The sequence below is a fragment of the Astatotilapia calliptera genome, chromosome 15, assembly GCF_900246225.1.
Source record: "Astatotilapia calliptera chromosome 15, fAstCal1.2, whole genome shotgun sequence".
NCBI lineage: Eukaryota > Metazoa > Chordata > Actinopteri > Cichliformes > Cichlidae > Astatotilapia > Astatotilapia calliptera.
The window spans coordinates 2,846,738-2,868,348 of record NC_039316.1 but is presented as its reverse complement, the minus strand read 5'-3'; the positions used below and the strand labels follow the sequence as shown (position 1 = coordinate 2,868,348).

Here is a 21,611-nt window from a genome sequence, read left to right as displayed (position 1 = left end):
AACTAATCCAGTTTAAAGTCATTCACAGATTACATTTTTCTAAACTTAAACTTAACCAGATCTATAATTCTGTATCCCCCTTATGTGATAGATGTAATATCGGTGAAGGTTTCCTTGCACATCTATTTTGGCATTGCTCTGTCTTGAAAACTTTTTGGAGCCAGATTTTTACGTGGTTTTCAAACCAATTTAGGAAAAAAGTACCGTTTGATGGTACACTGGCTATACTTGGATCATTTGCATCAATCAAATCTTTTTCCTTTTCACAAAAACATTTAATTACAATGGGTATGCTGGCTGCAAAGAAACTTATACAGTGACGGTCTTCTTCAACCCCGTGTTTTAAAAGGTAGCTTAATGAGATGGTGTCTGTGGCCAGGGTGGAACAGATAAGATTTGATAGAAAGGGGAAACTGGTGAGTTTTTGTACGATTTGGCAACCATTTCTAGAATTCTTAAAAATTAACTGATCCTAATTCATGCCCCACACTTCGCGTGAATTTTCTTATTTTATTTCATTTTATTTTACTCTTTATTTAGTTAATATTGTTATAATTTTTCATTCCTCTTTTTTCTCCTTCTTTTTCTTTTTTTTCATGCTTATAAGTTCACAAATGCTAAATGTAGTAATTGTCCTCAATTGAATCTGTATAAGCATGCTGTGTTTAATTTAAAAGCAAAAAATAAAATAATAATAGAAACGCTCTACTGGGCTACTGTATGTAGAATCACTCACATCGATGTCCATTTAGCTAAAGGAGGAAGAAAAAATCTCTTTTATGCAAGTTGTACTCAACAGCATTTATCTCCATATTTGAGGGAACATAATTGCTTAGATATGGGTGGATCAGCTGAGTTAACACATTTACGTTTTCTTTTGTTCACCTGTTTTATTTCTAAGTAGGTCAAATTAAGAGAAAAAGAGCGACTCTACATAACATGCAGAACAATTACATCCAAGCACTCCTGCCCTGGTTTAAAAAAAGCCCCGTATCATCTAGGAATAAACAATAAGCCCATGCTTTACATGAGTAAAGGCTTTAGTATCCTTAACCCCCCCCCCCCCCAAAAAAAACAACAAAAACGTGTGATATGTCATATACAGTGAGCAGCGTAGTCTCAAAGCAAAATGTATAATAGCTACATTAGTCCACAGTGACAAAGCCAGTACCACAAACCCTGCCTGTGTCATGTTTTTATGAGCCAAAATATATCCACTAGTTTTTTTGGTGCTTAAACCAAACATTTTAAAAATGAAGCTAAACATCAACAAAAAGGCAACGTTGTTTTTTTAAAGTAAACCAGCTTGTGTAAAATTCATGTTTTGCACTTCGGACCAGCTACTACACACTTTTCTCGGAGACTTTCCTAAACAAAAATGATGAAGTTAAGCAGTCAGTGCATTCCTCTCTTAAAATATTTCCTAGCATTCTTTACACACCTACACATTCATCATTTTTTCAGTAGATAACTGAGTGCAACACCATGCACACCTTTCCCATTCCTCTGAAAGCCTGTGCTTTGAGTGTGACCGATCTTACACATTCAGACGAGGTCAGAATAATAATTGCTGGAACAATAAAAAACAACAATAATACAAAATGCAACAAAAATAAAAATAATGATTAGAAATTATACACTGTATAATTACACTCTGTGTATAATTACACAGTCTAACTGTTTTTGCTGCCTTAATAAGAGGCAGAGAAACAAGGATTAATACAGTACGCAGTCATTTTTCTGACACTACATGCTTCTTTTTGACACTAGTGAACCACACAGGGACTTAACTGTCTGTGTACGGTGGCACTGCCAGGCTGGTGTGCATGAAAAAATAAAAATAAAAAAGCATAAACAAGCCGACACTGACTGATTCAGGAACCAACAGCTCAGTTCTGTCTCAGTCATGCAAATATCTAACTGACAGCTGCAACAGCAGTCTGGCCTCCGTTGCACATTTCAATCTATTCAAATTATGGCTACGTCAAAGTGACAACTCCAAACTCCTGCAAAAGATGCTGCCTGAGTGCCGATAAGCTACAGGGCTTATAGGTCCATGACGTTCCATTTTAAAAGTTCAAATGTTCAAGGTTCGTTCACTGCCTTTGGTAAAACAGCTCCCGTTTTTTTTTAGAAGGATCATGTAACTCGTATGTTATGTATAAATATTAGACGTTCAACATGCTTTGCATCCTTTTATTCACACACAATACACACAGAGCTGCAGTTCTCCCGCTGCCACCTCAACGTAACAACCATAACCACCCCAAACACATGACCCATTACAATATTTAAGACGGCGGGGAACGATTGCGGATGCCATGCAGGTGCGTCAGCCTTCCCTGCACAGACAGAAACTAAATTTAACAGAAACTAGCTTACACAGTAGCTGTCTGTAGTCGATGGAGCAGCAATAGAGCCAATTCACCAGCATCGCTCCTTACCACACATCTCAGTGCATCAAAATTACTTTTCTGACAGTGTTCAAGTGAGTGGATCAAGACAGCTAAACAGAAAGGTGGGGTAATTGTTTGAATAAACTTCACCCAGAAACTTTTCATTCCCTCTTTCCTTCCCGCTCTGCTCCTCGACCTCTCTGGCTACACCTCCACCATACAAATGCTTAGCACGCGATCTCAGACTGCAGCGTGGACTGAACCAGATGAAAGGCCTGACCACAATAGAGATCAGTTTTGAATAAGTGACGCAGAAATAGGCCAGCATAAATGTTATAAATACCTGGACCCATGAGACAATGAATAGCTTAATCATCCTCTTCATCCTGCTGTCATGTTTCACACAGGCAGTCAAACTACTTTTGATTAGGCCAACATAAGATGTTATTCATCCATAACCAAGCACTTAGTCCAACAACAGAACGCTCTAATTTCTTATAATCTCATGATGCCATCCATGACTGACTTACTCAAATTAATTCCTCTAAAGCGATATGCATGATATTAAAATGTCAGTATAAGGAACACAAGGTTATTGTGAAGGGAATATGCCAAAGTTTTACAAATGAAATCTCACTGGTACCGATTGAAAACATTTTATATTTTCAGAAAAGTTCCTCATGAAAAAATGCAACGTTTAAGATGAGGACAAGGCATTTAGAGGTACTTGAAAGATATAGAACAATATGTGGTAAAACTTGTGTATGAGCATGTTAAAGCTGGGTTAAGAAAACAGTTACCGCTCGCTGTACGCGTACACAATAACAAAAGCATGTGACTTTTTTCCCAAATAAAGGGAGAATAATGCACACATAACTGAATGTGCGCTAAATTTTATCAGGCCACCTCTTTCTATTTTCCATAACTGAATGTGCTAAAAATAGTTGCAGCCATTTGTAATGGTTTCCTGTCCTTGTGTGAACTAATGTGCTGTATTGCATCCTATTGTTAGTTTTTTGTTATTGCTGCCAGGGTCCTAGCCTCCATTATTTTGTTAATGTTCATTAGGTCTTTTTCAGTTCATAATTGGAGAGTTGAGATCCCCAAATAAAACACATCTCTTTTCCTCCACTTCTCTGCTGAGTGTCTTAGTTTCGCATTCGCTGAAATTCTGGGGGTTTATGAAATTTGTTTGCTGTCGTCTTAACTACCACATGTAAAAGCCCGTGGCACAAACAGTGAGTTTATATGCAAATAACGAAATAAGACAGTGTTGACCAAGCGTGGCTTTATGATTCTAATGAAAAGAATGCATCTTCACATTTCTGTCTTTCTGCGTACACGTGGTTTTACTTGTGCATGCAGGGTTTTATGTATCAGGCACCTTGTTGGAGAAACAAAATAGATTTGTGATAATAAGCAACAGCTTCTGGCTGTGGCAAAAAACTGAGGTCGAGTCTTGAATCGAACTAATAACAATGACAGAATGCTAAAATTATGCCAGTGCTCGGAGGCATGGATGACTATGCTGAAGGAGACCTTACAGAAGGACAGCATTGGAAAAACTTCTCATGGAAAACAGCAAAGAAGAAAGAATAATCATCAAAAAAACATAATCATTTATACTTATTTATGGTATGATGCCACTACAATTTTAAGTATTCCTGCTATCCAGAGTGTTAACATTCAATTGCTGCAATATGATCATCAATTACAAGACATATTATTGGTTAAGCTTATCACCTCGCCGCAGGGTCTTAACTCCTCTTCTGAAATGCCCGGTCACCGCCGCTACAGTAAGACACCTCTGTTTCTATGACCCAGCAGACTGAGCCAAGGCACAGAGATTCACACTGAACAGATTTGGCACCAGGAGAACCTTTAATCAGACAAAAGCCTTTAAAATAGCTAAAAGACTTCTCTCCGGATCCCTGCATCCAGGTTTCATGAACAAACTCTCGTTGTTCAGGAGAGGAAACGAACGCAACAATGTCCCTCTTGTTCTTTCCTTTTTTTGGAGCGTGTGTTCGTATGTGTGTGTGCGTGTGTGCGTGTGTGTGTGCGTGTGTGTGTGTGTGTGTGTGTGTGTGTGTGTGTGTGTGTGTGTGTGTACCGGCCAGTTTGAGCATGTATTGTTTACCAAAGAAAAAGTTCTAATCACAATTCAAAGAGAGGAACAGGAATAAGTCAAGCAGAAACAAAGCCTTATGAAGTCACCCAGGAACTGTTAATCCTTAATAGTTTGGCAAAGCTTTTCTTCGTTTAACACCTTTCTTTTTTTCTGCTTCGGAGTCTCAGCTCTGCTAAAGAGCACTCTGCAGTTGCCAAGTTGCAAGTGCCAACATCCAGGCCACTGTTGCTCTACAATTACAGTTCTGCCACTGCGAACCAGACAGATTGACAGTTTATATTTTCTTGTTTTTAGGGTGTGTGCTTCAAGCCAAGCTGTTGTCTAGGACACCTAGTAAAAATGTCAGAAAGAACAAAACCAAAAAATATATATCCTAGATTTAACATTTTGTTTTAGGAGCATTTGCAGTTCCCAAGTATCATGACAGTGGGTGTCTGGTTTAACTGTTATAACACTGTAGTAACAGCAGTTCTTACCTGGAAACCAATAAATATACATATATATATATAAAAAACAACTTACTGCCCAATATTGATAACTGCATTTGGTTGTAAGCTTCAGCCAAAGGTTCACCCTTTAAGGGTTTTCTTTAAAGCAGTATACCAAGTCCTTATATGAGTCATTTTGTGGAGAAATCTGTCTGGGCAGTCATGAAAAAATAAGTAAATAAGACACAACAGGGAACCTATACCTCAGTACATCAGTAAAGATTTGAACATATTATTTTTAAGTTTCCTGCTACCTATTGTTATCTGGTGTGAACAGTACATGCAGATATAGTATTTCATTAGAGGATGAACGGCTAAGCTAATAGCTGGACAGAGCAAGACTGGTTAGGAAGCTGTATTGAATGACTTGCATATCCAAAACACAGATAACTGCTAATGAGTAACATACAAATAAATAAAACATCTGCTAGAATACAGGTTTTATAGATGGGCTATTTGTACAATTAACCACATAGTAAGCTATACTACGAGTCGGAAATATGCTATATACCGTTGGTCAGAAAGGCCATACTCAACGCTCTAATAACGAGCCATTAGCTACTGAAGTTTTGTGGACACATGACCACTATCTGCGTGACATCAACTTGTTCGCTGTTTTAGATGTGCGAGAGTCATGGTAGAAATGCAGGATCAAGTCAATAAGGCACCAGTCACACAGCGCTAGAGACTGGTTTGCAACCATCTGACAACCCCCAGTCTTGAGGGAAAAAATTAGCATTCTCTGACCGGCTGCAAATTGTTGCTGGAGGTTGATGCCAGTCACTGGCAAAGAGATTGCTAAAGCCTGAGTCATGCAGCGCTAAGAGCAGTCAGTGATCACCCTGACAACGATCTGTTGCTAGGAAAAAATATGTATTTCCCAACTGGTTGTCAAAAACATTCCTATTATTCCTTTAGTCACTAGTATATTGCTGCAAAAGAGTTGATGTAAGCAATAGACTGGTCTACAAACTCTGTCTAGCTTTTGGAAATGACACCATTTACCTTCAACGTGAAAGTTGTGCCTTGATGGCTGTAGTGCTGAGGTACAACTTTTATTTTGAAACCAAACCTTCTTCGTTTTCACATTGCATCACATGTTTTAACGTTTTACTAAAAATGCCGGGCTAGCTGTCAGTGAGTATTTGCAGAAAACAAGAAAAACTACATGCCACCTTGGCAATCTGCAAGCAACCAAAGCAATCACCAGGAAGTTGTTGGTGCAGACATTTTTTTGCATCAGATTACAATCAGCAAGAGAAAAAACCCCCACCAGGAAGCACTGCCAACGAGTCAGGCAATAACACATTTTTCCCCAGCAACCGGTGGTTGCATCACATCCAATATGGTGAACAACTCTTAAGTAATGTGGTCATGACATCACGTAAGAAACCTTACTAAAGATCTAAAGCCTTTTTTGGCATCGGGCAGTAAACACACTCTTATCTTCTGCAAAGTTAGGCATTTTGACATGGGAGTCTGAGCAGAGTGACTCATTTTCAGAGCCAGCCACTCGAGATAACTGCAGTTTTTGGCACGTTCAAGTTGTCTTCATTTCTCAGCGCTGGAGGTTGCTGCTTGGTTTCAAGATGCACAATAAAAAAAAAATCCATGTGACATAAACAGTTTATTTTAGCATAGATAATGAATGTGTCACAACTGCAATCAGTAATGCTATGTTTGGTAATCACTTATCAACTCTGCAGCACACAATGTAGAAAAGAAGATAATGAAGTTATAACCATTACTTGTGGTTATAACCATGGTAACCTTCTCACTTCTCACTTATATTAAATGCATGCGTCGTGTGTCTTAAATGCTGCACATAAATTAAATGCAAGCCAACATCTGAAAAGGCAGACACGTCAAGACAAATGCCAAATGCCATTTTATGTGAATACAGCAAAAGGCTGACACAAAGCCCAAATGGTGAAAAGCTCATTGGCTTTCACTGGGACGTCGCAGATTGATGGTGTCATATCCTGAAAAGACCATCGACAGGTCCTGCTCACAATCTAATAATTTTTCTGATGACCAAAAATTTATTAAGTAGATTAAAAACAACTGATACCACATAGCACAGCTAACATAGAGGGTGTGGATCATGATAATCACCGTCTTATAATTTCTCTTTTTCGCTCTGTCTCATCCTATAACTACAAGTGCAGATAAAACAAGTCCCCCATGTGCCATGCTACAACTTGGCAGGGGTCACAATTCACTTTGAGTAGATTGGCTGCAGATTTATGCCTCGTTCCTCACTCCTATAGTGCTGACAGAGGTGGAGGAGCAGCAGGCTCTGTAATCACCAAAAATTGCTGTGTTGGGAGAAACAGACACGTAAACTCTGCTCTGACAGAAGAGAAGGAACTGTGCGTACATTTCATATTTGTGCATCAAGTGTGCCCAGAAATACAAAACCAAAGGGTCTTCATGTTGTTCTGGATTAGGTCAGTTCTAGGCTCATTCAGAAATGCCCCACACATTCCAGCTGACAAGTGCGTGAGTCTGGTTTTGGCCCGAGGTGAACTGTCTTTCACCTTTGAACATCATTCAATGCCATATGCTAAGTGCTTGTCCAGTGAATGTCCTGAAATTGGCACACTGCTGAAACATAAATCTCCCAAGAGACAGCGTTTAACCTTTTTTTTTTCATATAACCACAGCCTGCTCAGAAGAGCGAATGAGAATATGAGGGTGTCTACACACACACACACACACACACACACGCACACGTACAGAAATGACTTTAGAGGACATTATGTGGACTTACATCTGTTTCCTAGAGGTTTACTTCAATTGTAAACAAAACCATTACATTAACCTAAGCCTCTTTATTCTCTAACCTTTAAACATGTGTTAACCTTGAAATTGTCTGATGTTTTGCATCACAGGGACTTGTTTTTTTTCTCCAAGATCTAACTCTGTAAACACATTTGTGTCCTCACAACATGAGTAACATCTGGACCACGCACACACACACACACGTCTGGTTTGCTATCTTCGTCCCATTGAGCTAATGCTTTCCCTAGCTCAGCGGTCCCCAACCCCCGGGCCTCAGACCGGTACCGGGCCGCGAGAGTTGAGGCTCAGGTGTGAAATGTATGGTTTTCAAGCTTTTTATCGGTTTTCAGCGTTATTTTGTTATCGTTTTTATCATTAACTCGGTTTTCCTGGGTCTTTTCACGTGTGTTATGAATAAATCTTGTTTTTTTCGGTACCGGTACTAGTTTTATTTTGTTGTATTTATCTGCGACACCTTAAAGGCCGGTCCGTGAAAATAATGTCAGGCATAAACCGGTCCGTGGCGCTGCCCTAGCTGCTTACCCTAACTCTAACCATCAAAAATGAATGCCTAACCCTCACCTTACCCTAAACCTAACCATAACCCAATTGTAACTCTGACACTAAAACTATATTTTGAGTGTGAAAAATGCCTTCAGTATAGTAAATTTCAGATTTTGGTCCCCACCAAGATAGTAAGAAGCTGTGTACACACACACACACACACACACACACACACACACACACACACACACACACACACACACACACACACACACACACACACACACACACACGAGGAAACAACTGTATCAGTTTCAAAGCAGCGACATTCTTCAGAATGAAAGAGAATGTGACATTTCTAAGGTGTGTGCTGTCGCTTGGCAACCATGGCAACTAAAGCAAAAGGCTTTTTGCGTAGTTAATTTGAATGAGTCAGTCCACCTCTCCGTGCTGTGGGGCTCCTCCCTATAAAACATGATGAACCAACAAGTGCAAAAATAATTTTCAACCTTCTAAAAAAGAAAAAAGAAAAACACCTATTCTTAGCTGGCCACCGCAGCTAGTGTGCATGTGTGCTTGTAAAGAAGACGGTGTGTTCCCCCCTCGCACAAGAGGAAATGCCTCTTTTAAAGAGGAGGATGGATTTCAACGTCATGAGCAAGGAACCTGCGAATACTCCTCAATATACCTTCTCATTGTTAAACTTGCATAGGAATGAGGAACAAAGCACCTGTACGCTTTCTAAATTAAGAACTACTGGAAAGATGCCAACTCTTGAACAGTAACTGAGTTTTCCTGGCGTACACAGCGAATTTGCTGGTATATTTATAATGCTGCTGTTAATATATGTCTATATATGTATGGTTTTGTTGACACAAGGTAAATCATTGTTATTAATTTACATTAGGGTGACGAGTTTCATTTTACAGCTGATTCATACTAATGCTAGCACACGTGCTACCGATATGACTGACAATATCACGTCATCTTTATTATGGTTCTCGTTCCCAAAATCTCTCTTTCTATCTGTGAATTTGTGTCTGCGTGTGTGCTCAAGACAGTGGATCTTTTGAGGTGAATGAGACAGAAACATAAAAAGCCAGCCAACTGGACTCTCAAGCAAACACATACAAACATGGGAGAGTTATTACTGCTGTAGTTTACATAGCAGTGCCCTGTTTAAAAATACGTCAGTGTGCAGAAATGGAAATGCTGCTCACACTGGATATAGTGTGCACCTGTTTCTATCTACAAGGAAGAGAAAAAAAATCTACATCGGCTTTTGTAAACAACAAGAGAAGCATTGTTTAAGCTTTTATTTTGGTGTCCACTACAGGAAGAAGTGAAGTCACAAAAAAAATCGTAATAATTTTATCACTGAATACAGGATATCTTAGGTCATATCCTGAGCTGCTGTCAACTTCATTTCCCCAACACACCACATCAAGAAACAATAAAAGTTTCTTCTAACATTTCTTCCCCAGAAGTTGAAGCTGAGTGTATACTGTCAGCACAAGTTACTGTGACTACAACAAAGGCGTAAAGATGAAACCAGCAGAATCCTCGTGGAGCCTTGCGTCATCAACTCAAAGGTTAGCCAGAAAGAAAAGGCAAAAACATCAGACCTAAGCACATCTGACACTGAAGTGGAAGAGACAAACTCCGGGATTAACAGCACAGTCAAAAGTAAATATCAAGCCCCTACTGTGTCTAAAGTAAGCTTTTTTTCTGCTTAAAGAAGCAAATTTGAAACGGCAGCAAAGGTTAAGCTGTCACTACCAAAGACACCTTGTCTTCCTGCATGCTAATGGTTGCTTCCTTTATGTTTAATCATTTTATTCGGGTTCAGGGGGATCGACCGGGAATCAAAATGTTGGCATTTCAGTTGTAAAGCATGGCCCTTCAAAATATGATGATGAAAAAAATTCAAGTTCAGTATATTCAACTTCATTTTTGAGGGGAAAAAACAAGAAACATACAAAAAGTGCTCGTTGTGCTTGCCTGCATTTAGTTTTCAGTGTTTCTAACTTCACAGGAACGACTGAAACGGGGATACTGTGATATTCAAGAATATTGGATTGGGACATTGTTCTCTTAACACTGTTACCAACCAGTTGGTATTTGGTTGTGGGAGGCTGCTAGCTGTCTATGAAACTGATTACTAAAAACCTCAGATACTGGTTGGCACCCCCCTGACAACCGCAAGTCAGTAAGGAAATATGTGCATTCCCCAACTGCTTGATGAATGGTTGTTGGCAATCGCTCAGCGAAACTGACTGCAAAAAGGTATACGGCGCTGGACTGAAAGCCTCCATGTGATTACTTTGGTCACTAGAAAGTTGCCACTGTCCTCTATAGTTTGCGTGGAAGACGTCCACTCGCCATCTACTTTCTAAGTCAGGGGTGTCGAACTCCAGACCTCGAGGGCTGGTTTCCTGCAGGTTTTAGATATGCCCCTGGGTCAACACACCTGAATCAAATGATTAGTTTTATTACCAGGCCTCTGAAGAACTTCAAGACATGTTGAGGGGGTCATTTAGCCATTTAAATCAGCTGTGTTGGATCAAGGACACATCTTGATGAGAGGCCTGGAGTTCGACACCTGTGCTCTAAGTGAAACTGTAAAAAGCGACGCAAACTGGAAATGAAGATTCCTCCTTTCAAAGTAAAAGCTGCGCCTTTTAAAAATGAGGCACAACTTTTTTAGGTTTTGCTAGTTGGTGACTAGTAAAGTAGTAGTAGTGTTTGCAGACAAGTCAGCATCTTCCATGCAAATTGTAGGGGACCAAAGCAATGTGAAGGTTTTCACAACCTGCTCACCAACTGGTTGGGAAATACACATATTTGGCACACTGGGGGACGACCCCTCTCCCCAGAGGTTGCTGTAGGTTTAACCACCGGTCTCTAATCTGTGTGACTGAAGCCTAATGTAAATAAATGTCTCCAAAGTTTATTCAAATTAGCTGTAGGTTTATTTTCAATTTGTCTCAGGGGAAACTGTGACTCAAGTTAACCTCCTGTCCACTAACACTATCATTGAAATGTATTATTATTTGTGTTAACTAAAAGAAAAAATATTTATCCTTAACAAGGAGGAAATACTCTTAATCTTATCTCCTTACTTTTGGCTAAATGTCTTTAGTGAATCTTGTAAGAAGCCAAAAGCAGCAGTTAACTGCAACTGTCACTGGCAATGTGTGTTGAAAGTCAGCACAGTAGGCACACCGAGTACAGTTCTGTTGTGCTTCTGAAGAATCCGAAGAATGCTTTTACTCTGCAGGCCATCAGACTGAGTCTCTCACAAACACACACACATATAACAAGTAGACGGAGCATCATAGCTTGTTTAAATTGGTCTGTTCAACAGATGTGCAATACAGTCGTGAATAAATGTTAGCAAAAGCACCAAGGTATCTTTATAAACATGAGAAGGCACACTTCTGCCTTGACAGGGGCACACAGGAATACAGCGGGTGCCTTTCTTTATGCCCTAATAGAGTTTTGTCTGGGCTGTGCTTGGTATCAATTTGAGTTATTATGTGTGCGGCAGGACTGTTCTCAACGCTGGGAGACAGAGCAGACACCCACACGCATAAACACACACTCACAAGAGCCTCATCAGTCAAAATCCTCGCCTTATGACAGAGGCACAGGAAACAATGATGAATTGGTGTCAACGAGCTTCTCTCAGTTCTTTTAGTGGAGAATCACACTCAGTGCTGGTTATCTCTGACCGCAAATTCCCACTTTTAACACGCACCCACAACATAAAATGCGGTAGACATCAAAACTGGTCTTCTTTTCTTTCCCCATTGAGTGTTCGGTAAAACTGTAGCAGAACTAAAGACTTTATCTCTTTTCCCACTTATACTGGATTCATTTACAATAGGCTACCAATATACTGGGATCCTTTCTCTGTTCCAAAAACAGCAGGACAGGTACAATCATGGATTATGGGGCGGACAGTCTCGGTCGTTGTGTCCTTGGGCAAGACACTTCACCCGTTGCCTAATGGTGGTGGTCAGAGGGCCTGGTGGCGCCAGTGTCCGACAGCCTCGCCTCTGTCAGTGCGCCCCAGGGTGGCTGTGGCTACAATGTAGCTGCCATCACCAGTGTGTGAATGTGTGTGTGAATGGGTGGATGACTGGATATGTAAAGCGCTTTGGGGTCCTTAGGGACTAGTAAAGCGCTATATAAATACAGGCCATTTACCATTATGTGTGGATGTGTGTTTGTGTTCAGAGGTAAGTGTACAGAGGGGAAATTTCATGCTTGTGTTCAAGTCCTTGTGCTCAGCAGCTGTACATTCAAATAAACAGAACAAACTGTTAAACCTTCAGCAGATTCTGCACATGCTCTCAAGGTTAAACTGGGAGGAAGTGCTTAATAAGATCACTGAACATGATAGCGTTTCTTATCTTACGTTTCGCTACCTTGTTCCTGGTTATTATGAAACATTTAGCTACAACTGGAATGTTGGAAAAACACAATGCACTATGCAATATTCTCACAGGTGTCGGTTGCAGCACTGCAGGTGTGCCAGTTTAGATTTCTGTCTCCTTTTCAAGAAAGTTCTTCAAATGAAACTGGACCAGAACACCCTCAAATCCTTTTTTAAGGAATCTAACTGGAAGCTAACTGAAAGAACTTAAAAAATCATGCTTGAATGGCTCAGAAAGAGCAAAACAAACAAACAAACAAGATAAAAAAATCATCACAATGCTGGAAAAAGACCATCTAAGCCTAACTGTGCTCTGCTGCAGGCCTTTCAGCTAAGGAAGCAATTTCTGAGCGCCTAAATGCTTCCTAGAGCGCCTGTGATCTCTCGATAATAATCCTAGGTGTACCATGATAATTACAAAGGGAATGCCGAATGTGGTTGCCACGAATTCTAATGGTGCTGCTATGGTAATAAGTACTGGATTGTTGAATGGCAGTAGTAAATGGAAAAGGTCAATGTTTTCAAATAACTGTCTTAAATGCCTCTGAAGTGGTAATAGAGCAGGTTTTCAAGCCTGAGCCACTGTCACTATTCAATTCAATTCAGTTTTATTTATACAGCACCAAATCAACAACAGTTGCCTCAAGGTGCTTTATGTTGTAAGGCAGACCTTACAATAATACAGACAGAGAAAAACCCAACAATCATGAGCAAGCACTTTGGCAACAGTGGGAAGGAAAAACTCCCTTTTAACAGGAAGAAACCTGGCAGACTCCAAATGTTTAGGGAGCCCTTCAATGAGAGCTGACAAGTATCATGAGGAGAGATTATATCTTATGCAGTTTTTAAACACAGTGTCTATTTTAGTTTGTTTCTGTGGACACACACTCAGTCGACTGTCCCTTTTTCTGAATTGTGCTCATATTCATGCCAAACAAAACGAGACAGCAGCGACGTCGTCAGTTTTTGTCTCTTGTCAGTCATTTTATGATTTTACGACATAAACGACACAACAGATTCTCACACTTGGTCTGGCTTTTACTTCCTTCGCTGCTCACTGATGGTTAGTGTCCACAGAGGTGTGTTTTTAATGCTTGGTGCTGAGCTACAGTATTCAAAAGCTGACAGCTAAGCCATTGCCACAACTTTAAGTTCTCTCTGCTCTCAGAAACTGTCACTGGGGCTCATTTGCTAACTTTCTATACCATTGAAATGTTTTTGAAAGCTACAGATGCAAGTGACTGCTCTGTCTTTATTTCAGATACACAACAGTTCGCTTTGTTGGGGAGTTTCCAGGCATGCCGAGCCATGCTGGATGCTGCCGATTTGCATAAACTAGCCTAAACTTCAAATTTATGCAAATAAACAGCAGCAAACTAAACACCCCATTTCTCATAATGAAATGTGACAGTACTAGAAAGTGCTGCACCGACACCTACGAAGACGACGAGTAAAAAATGTGGAGAAGTTGGTGCCGTGAAAGCTTTCAGTTTGACAATGCTGCTGTACTGTCAGTGAAATGGAGAATACAGACAAAAAAGCTCTGTGAGAATATGCTGGGAAAACAGTAAGTTTATATCTGCCTGTCATAAGATATATAACAATTTACTGTGCTGGCCAATCAGTTATGTACAGACAGTCCAGGTAGGTCCTGTATCGTGTACAAACAACCCAGTATCATGACAAAACTCATAACAGGCGGTCCACCGTGTCCATTTCACGTTCTGGAGAGGCAAAGCGCAGAAGCTGTTCCTGCATGCAGAAACTGCATTACCAGTAGGGGGAGATAGTATATTTAAAGCCACAAAGCCGGTAGTGAGCATAAAATGTATTAAGAACATTGCAGGGTCCTTTATCGGCAGAAATGATCAAGTTAGGTGGCTAATATGTATATAAATGTAAATGTTTTAATAGTGTCTGTTCAAACACTTTCCTGTGACTATTTTCCTGTTGGCTTGAAATAAAATATCTCCCTGCTGTTACTGCACTTTGCGGCAACTTGTACATTACTTGTACATTTCAGGTTTTGGAGAGGAAACGCGTGAAATGGACATTGGCCTGTCTATTATATATCAGGCTGGTACAAAGCACTGTGCAGATGTCAAAGCAGAGATGAGGGAAACTGTTGGTGCTGCTGTGATAAGCTTTAAATTTGGTCCCACGAATCTGAATTTCATCATCAAATGAAATTCAGATGACAACGAAAGAGGCTTTAAACATCTTAACGGCTTGAAGGCTTCAAACCATTTGGCCTTCCTGCCGTGGTGTCTCACCTTGCTCTGGTCAGTCCAATACAGGAAGTAACCTTTGGGGTCAACTGTCAGAGTCACCGGGGTCACAGTGGTTGAATCCTGTCGTGAAGAAGAAAAGACACGCGTCTGTTTAAATCTGTAAATCAACATCTGAATTTCAACATGAGTGAATACCTCACTGCAGACAATTCTCCGAGGGAACCAAGATCAAAGCATAGTTTGTTTTATCCACTCGCATACCAGAATTTGAAATGACATCAAAAGTGCTGTTTATGTTGTAAACATGCACTCAATCCTTTCCTTTTAGGGTACTTTCCACACCACGACCTGGCATCACCACAAAATGACCAAGCAGCCTGGGGTGTGCGTGTGTGTTTGCAGTGACTGCAATCACGAAGTGCAGGTTGATTTGGAGTTGATGTTTCAATTTTCCCCTCTTGCAATGGACAAATGCTTTCCCACAGTTACATACAGATAGCTCCAAGTCTCTCTCTCTCTCCCACACACACACACACACACACACACACACACACACACACACACACACACACACACACACACACACACACACACACACACACACAGTTTGGCCCTGAGGCATACATGGCAACACCAGATATTATTGGATGCGTCTATAAAAAGAAAGAAAGAGCCATTGCCTTTTTTCTGTGTCCACAGTGGCTGTGGCTCAGCTGAACAGTAGCATATTGTCCTCTTCAATCAGCCATGGCTGCAAGATCAGAGAGATGAGGACCGCATTTGCTGCACAGAGCAAGAAAATCTTCAAAGTGTCTTCATGAGGCTTCTAATGATGTCCCTATCAGAGCATTTGGAGACAGAGCTAATGGTCTGCATCTGCTCCACACTTGTCTTATTTGGGCGCGACCTTATGCGACTTGCAGCGTAGGATGCTGGGTAAGGGTTGGGCTGGTAGACAGCAAAGGAGCCTATGCTGTAATGTATTTAACCATTATGAGTCATTTCAGTCATTTCATACTGTCTAAATGTCACAATCATGGTTTATCCAATATAGGCCAACAGTGAAAATACAGGAGGAACAGAGGAGGGGAAAACGGGGAAAGACGAAAGAAGGGAAGTGAGCTGAAAGTAAATGAGCGGCTCGTTCGGTTTTGGAAACAGTTAGGCATCAGAGGCATTTGCTACGGTGACGTTTGCTATGGCAACCCACCATTCCCATGAAATCTATTAGAGACTCAAGAGGAATCGCTTTGGTTTTGTTCACATGATTGCACAATCTTTGCAAGCTTGATTGAATGACAAAAGATGCGGTTCATGTCAATGAATGTATGCCGCACACACACACACACACACACACACACACACACACACACACACACAGTTTATAGCCTAAAGGAAAGGGAAAAGCATCATGTTTGCAGTTCTTAGATATAGCATTTCAGACCAAATCTGGCTCATATCTCATGATCTTTGCTCAGCTCACCATCCACAGTCCGATTTTTCCAATTTAGTTTTTACAGATAAATATCTTTAGAAAAATTCAAGAAAATGATAGCGAGCTAGATCAAAGAATATTTAGCAAGTCATTTATATTTTCAGTAAACCAAGTCAAGAAGTCATTCGGGGGATAAGATGCGATGCAAGTGATGGATTGTCTGTCATGTCTGAGAAAAGAAGAAGGCTCGAGAGCACTGGGAAACTGCCTAATGATGTGAGAGCAGTCATTTTCACCAGCTTCTTTCTTAATGTCCTAGCTCTCCATGGCCACCACTGCAAACACATTAAGCCATTATGGACTCTTAGCAAAGATTTTCTCATGGGTTTTCACATTTACACAGAAACAAGAAGTACTTAAAGCTGGGATTTAACTTCAGAGTGACTACCGGCAGAATAGTACTCGCCAATGTTTTTTTTGTTTTTTTTTATTGTCATTGGACTATTTTAAGGGATTTGTCTTTAATGGGACAACATTAGGCAGCAGAGTGGCCTGCTTTCTGCTGAATTAAGATGAGATTAGTCACTGACTTGCGAAAGTACAAACACCCTGAAGGAACTGATCCCAGGCAGGAGACACTTCCATTATTTTTAGTGAAGAGTCTGTACCATTAGCATTGCTGCCTGAGGGGGTGTGTTAGAGGGGAGTTTTGAGCTCAGCATATTTCTGTTCTGTATGCTAATGACATATTCTACTACTTTTAAGGGATTTTCTGCTCCCCTGAGGAGCCTGATAATATCTTATTCAATGCACAACCGACCAGAGGGGTTGATATAAGTATAACCTCATAAAAGTCTCTGTTTACACAGACCAAGCATCGTCTTTCACAAATTTGACACCGTGCCCAGGTGTACAGTAAATGATCCTTATAACATGAAGTGTGTATGTGCTGGAGAATCTGAATGGCTCCCTGTGCCTCAACGGAAAGCAGTCATTATTGCTAAATGTGCCATCTGAACTGACAAATAATAACACATCCAGGCAATATTTTACCCGTACCCATGGATTTCATGAGCCACAGAAGCAGCCAGCTGTCGACAAGTGGCAGCAACAAAAATACAAGATGTCTGCGCACGTCTGTAGGAGGGAGGTTGGGGAGGTCTGAGGCCTTTGAGGCTTTGGAGAGCTTCTCTGATTGCTTTTCTGCTCCTTTACAACCACCTGCAAGCATCCTGTGCTGGAGTCTGCAGTCACTCTGCTGCTCAAAACTCATGGCTGCTGGCTACGCAGCACAGAACTTCACACTGTTTTTTGCCCAACTCCCCAGGTGAGTTTAAGAATTTTGGAATATATGTGTGACTTCAACTGAGAGAACAAGAAATCTTCACCAGAGTAAAGCCATAAATTAAAGAACATACATATAATTTTTCATTTACTGCCCGTACAATTTCCTGCTGAAAGATGTTCAACTCAACACCCAAAGCAATAAAAAAGAAGAAAAATGATTTAATTCAATCTTTCTCCAGTGAAAATTTATTAGCTTTGCTCTCTCAGGTTGGCTGTTTGTCCTCTGTGATTCTTTCCATGAAATGATACAGAGAGGAAAGAGGAAGGAAGGAGCGCATGGGAAAGGAACCAGAGAAAGTACCTGTGACTATGCCTGTGTTTGAGGTCATATGTTTTTGCAAGGAAAGGCCTGGTGGACATTTGGGTCTGACGATAGTCCTGAATGTACATGCTAAAAGTACACAAACACGGCTGAGAAAGGGGAAACTGAGTCGCATCTAATGAGCTGAAGGAATGGGCGCTCATTAGTAGTTACTAGTTAAGGAAACTTTCTTATTTAAGCTTAAGGTTGATGATTGACAGAATGGTGGACTTGCAAGTGTGCATAATTTCCTCTCTGCAGTCTGTACTGACCGCATTCACACTTCCATAACACTGCAAGACTAATGCCATCTGTGCTGCACTTGGCTCACCTGAGCTGAGTGATTCTGAGCATGTATTTGAGAGGATGATCTTAGAAAGAGTGTATCTTAGTAACCGATTCCTCACTGTCTACAGTATTAGAAAAGTCAAGGCACTGTAAAAATGAGTTACAGGTGGGCTAAGCCCTCAGCATTTTCACAGAGCGGTTTAAAATTAACAGATATTCAGATATTCACTCATAAACCAGAGTAACAAGTGGATATTCAAATGGCATGGGGTGTGAAAACAGCTATTCCAGCTCTTTCTGAATGCAGCTGCTGTAAAAACTAAGGTACAGAAGATGCAAATAACCATCAAGCCATGTTAAACTCAGTTCAGAGCGCAGTTCAGTTGTGAACTTGCCACAAGATTATTAGAGGGAGTGTTGATTTGTGTTGATTTATTGCCTGGGAAAGCAATGTGCCACATAGTGTGGCCATAGCCTCTGTTGCTAGAAGGCTATTACTATTATGTTTTACTCAAGAGCAGTGTGAAATCAGTTCAATCAAGGTCATTTTACTACAGCTGGACCGACATTTTATATAGAGATGCTACCAAAATAAAAATTCCCAAAATATTTTTCTTTTTTTTAATGACCAACTGTTGTGCTTAGATTTGCATGTTGAATGTCAGTGCACTAATTAATTGTGGTTAATTGATAAAAAACGTTTCTAACGCAGGGGGGTTAGTGTTTGATTAGATGAGGGTGCGCACATTCTCACACACAGCGGTACACGCGTGCACCCACTGGCGCGCACAAATACAAATACTGTACATTGGATAATGTAAAGAAAGCACATGTCAGTAGACACTGTAGCTGTAGCATTTCTTTCAACCACTAAGCAGGAAGTCCAACGCAATTAGCTTCTTGTCCGTGCGGTTTCCACTTACAATTAAATCTATCGGCTACTGTTGCACGAGTAGCCTATAGATTGTGTAATACACAGACTGTGTACATGCAAAACGCGTGCAGAAAATGATCTGACAGTGAAAACTGGGGAGGAAAAAAAAGACATTCATCGCTGGCCTGTCTGGCCACTACTTACATCATCCCATTTCATAAATTTGTTGCCCTTTCTTAGGCTCTCGGGTACGGACACTGGCTTGAGCTGCAGCGCATGAACTCCCGGCTGTGCCCCAGCCATTGGCTCATCTACTCTTCTCAACGCACAAGCTCGGGTGGAAATGAGTCACTTCACTCTCCTCTACTCTTGTGTCTCTTCCTCTCCTTTGTAATTTTCTTAAAAGCAGCCTGACGGAAGCCCACTACTGATGCCAGTATGTCATGCCCGCAATGACGGCGGCGGTGGCGCGTCTCGGCTTTGGAGAGCTGCGGAGGCGGACGCAGGCGTAGCGGACCCGGGCAACTCACTGACTGACTGACTGACTGAGAGACATGCAGCTGAAGACGAGGAGAGAGAGACAGACAGGGAAAGAGAGGGACAGTGAGAGAGAGAGAGAGAGAGAGAGGGAAAGAGTGAGAGTGGTGGAGAAGGAGGGGGAATCTGAACGAGTTACATGTCTGATGTCAAATTGTTCAAGTCAATGCAGGGACAGGATCGATGCTTTAAGTGATCTAGCGCCTCCGTGCGTTGGTGGCAATGCGATGGGCATTTAGTGGCCTCTAAGATGGAAACAAATTAAAAGCTGAAAAAATGAGGGAATCGTTAAATCCTGATTTTTGATGATGAACATTCAAGCAAGAGAGAAAAATCTAGGAACAAATCCTTTTTTCTGATGTTCCTATCAGCTGGGATCGCCACATATAGTCACGTGAAAAAGCTTTTAACAAGTCTTACTGCAGTCCTCGGAAAAACTAAGTACACCCTGTAATTCAACAGAACTACATGTATCACTTGAAGTAATCCTTTTGTGTTGGACTCTATCAGTTTCTCACATTGCTGTGGAGGAAGTTTTAAATTCAGATTTATTTTATTTATATAGCGCCAAATCACATCAACAGTTGCCTCAAGGCACTTTTACCTACTACTCTTTACAACCTTGCTTCATTTCACTGAGGTTTGCAGGCATTTGCAGCTCTCTTAAGGTCCCACCACAGTATTTCAGTCAGGTTGAAGTCTGTATTTTAACTGGGTCTTTGCAACACCTTGACTTTGTTTTTTCAACCATTCTGTTGCATTCTGTTCTGGTCATTGCTCTGCTGCATGACCAAATTTCTGCCAAGTCAGTCAGACAGATGGTGTCATCTTTGACTCTAGAATATGGTACACAGAGGAGTTCACGGTCGACTTCATGATTGCAAGGTGCCCAAAGCCTGTGGCTGCAAAACAAGCCCAAATCAACACACCTTCACTGGAAAGTTGGTACAAGGTGTTTGTGCTGATATGCTGTGTTTATGCTGCACTTTATGACCAAATAGCTCCACTTTGATCTTATCTGTCTGAAGGACATTGTTCCAGAAGTATTGTGGTTTCAGATGCAACTTAGCAAACCTACGACGTGCAGTCATGTTCTTTTTAGAGAAAAGCCATACTTGTTCAGTCTTTTTCTAATTGTCATCAACTTTAACATCTAACATGCTAACTGTGGCCTGTAGAGTGTGAGATTTAGCTGTTGGTGTTTTACAATTTCTTTTTTTATCACAGTATTATGCTCTATATCCGCAAACTGCAAAAAAAATATTTATTTTTTTTAATAGAGGTGCTAATACTTTCTGATGATAAATTGCAAATGAAACCTTATTTCTATGTGGATCGTCAGGACCACATTCACCCAGGGTGCGCCTTAGCTTGGTTGAATATTAATCTGGTGCTGGGTTATTGATGCTGCCACGATCAGAGCCTCTGTACTATGGTACTGGCTAGACTTTTCCAGCTACTCACAGGATTCGATGTCCGTCACTTCCTCTATTTGCTAATATTACATCCCATGGATGGGCTTGGTCCTCCACAACATTTCCTCTTCTTTCTAATCTCTTTCATTCTGCTGCTGCACAGCGCTCTGTTGTAGCAGTTCATCCTGAGAGGCCAACCTGATGTATTCATAGATTCTTTTGTTTCAGAGTGGCACTTACTAACAGTTGTACTGTGTCCATGTTCATTTTTAAAGGCTTTTTTGTGACATTCTTTATTCTTATGGATGTGGTGAAATATCAGACATGAACTCCTTGTTCCATCATGATGAGATCATCAGATGGCACATGTGATCTGTTACATTCATACCTGTATCTAGGCTAACAGGTGCTACTGGCTAATTTAAAAAATCAGCTAGAG

The 21,611-nt window shown here is 40.8% G+C and overlaps 1 protein-coding gene across 3 annotated transcripts in view; it reads right to left on the bottom strand.

The window, feature by feature from the left end:
• The window catches only part of plcb1l (phospholipase C beta 1-like), a 125,630-nt gene extending 105,850 nt beyond the window's left edge, over positions 1-19,780 (bottom strand). For all 3 annotated transcript variants that reach the window (XM_026142759.1, XM_026142760.1, XM_026142761.1), the window contains exons 1-2: positions 19,425-19,780; positions 15,018-15,095 (exon numbers count right to left, since the gene is read on the bottom strand). In XM_026142759.1, the coding sequence (XP_025998544.1) occupies positions 15,018-15,095; positions 19,425-19,523 (177 nt within the window). In that variant the 5' untranslated portion in view covers positions 19,524-19,780. The remainder of the gene's footprint in view (positions 1-15,017; positions 15,096-19,424) is intronic.
• Positions 19,781-21,611: the final 1,831 nt, after the last annotated feature.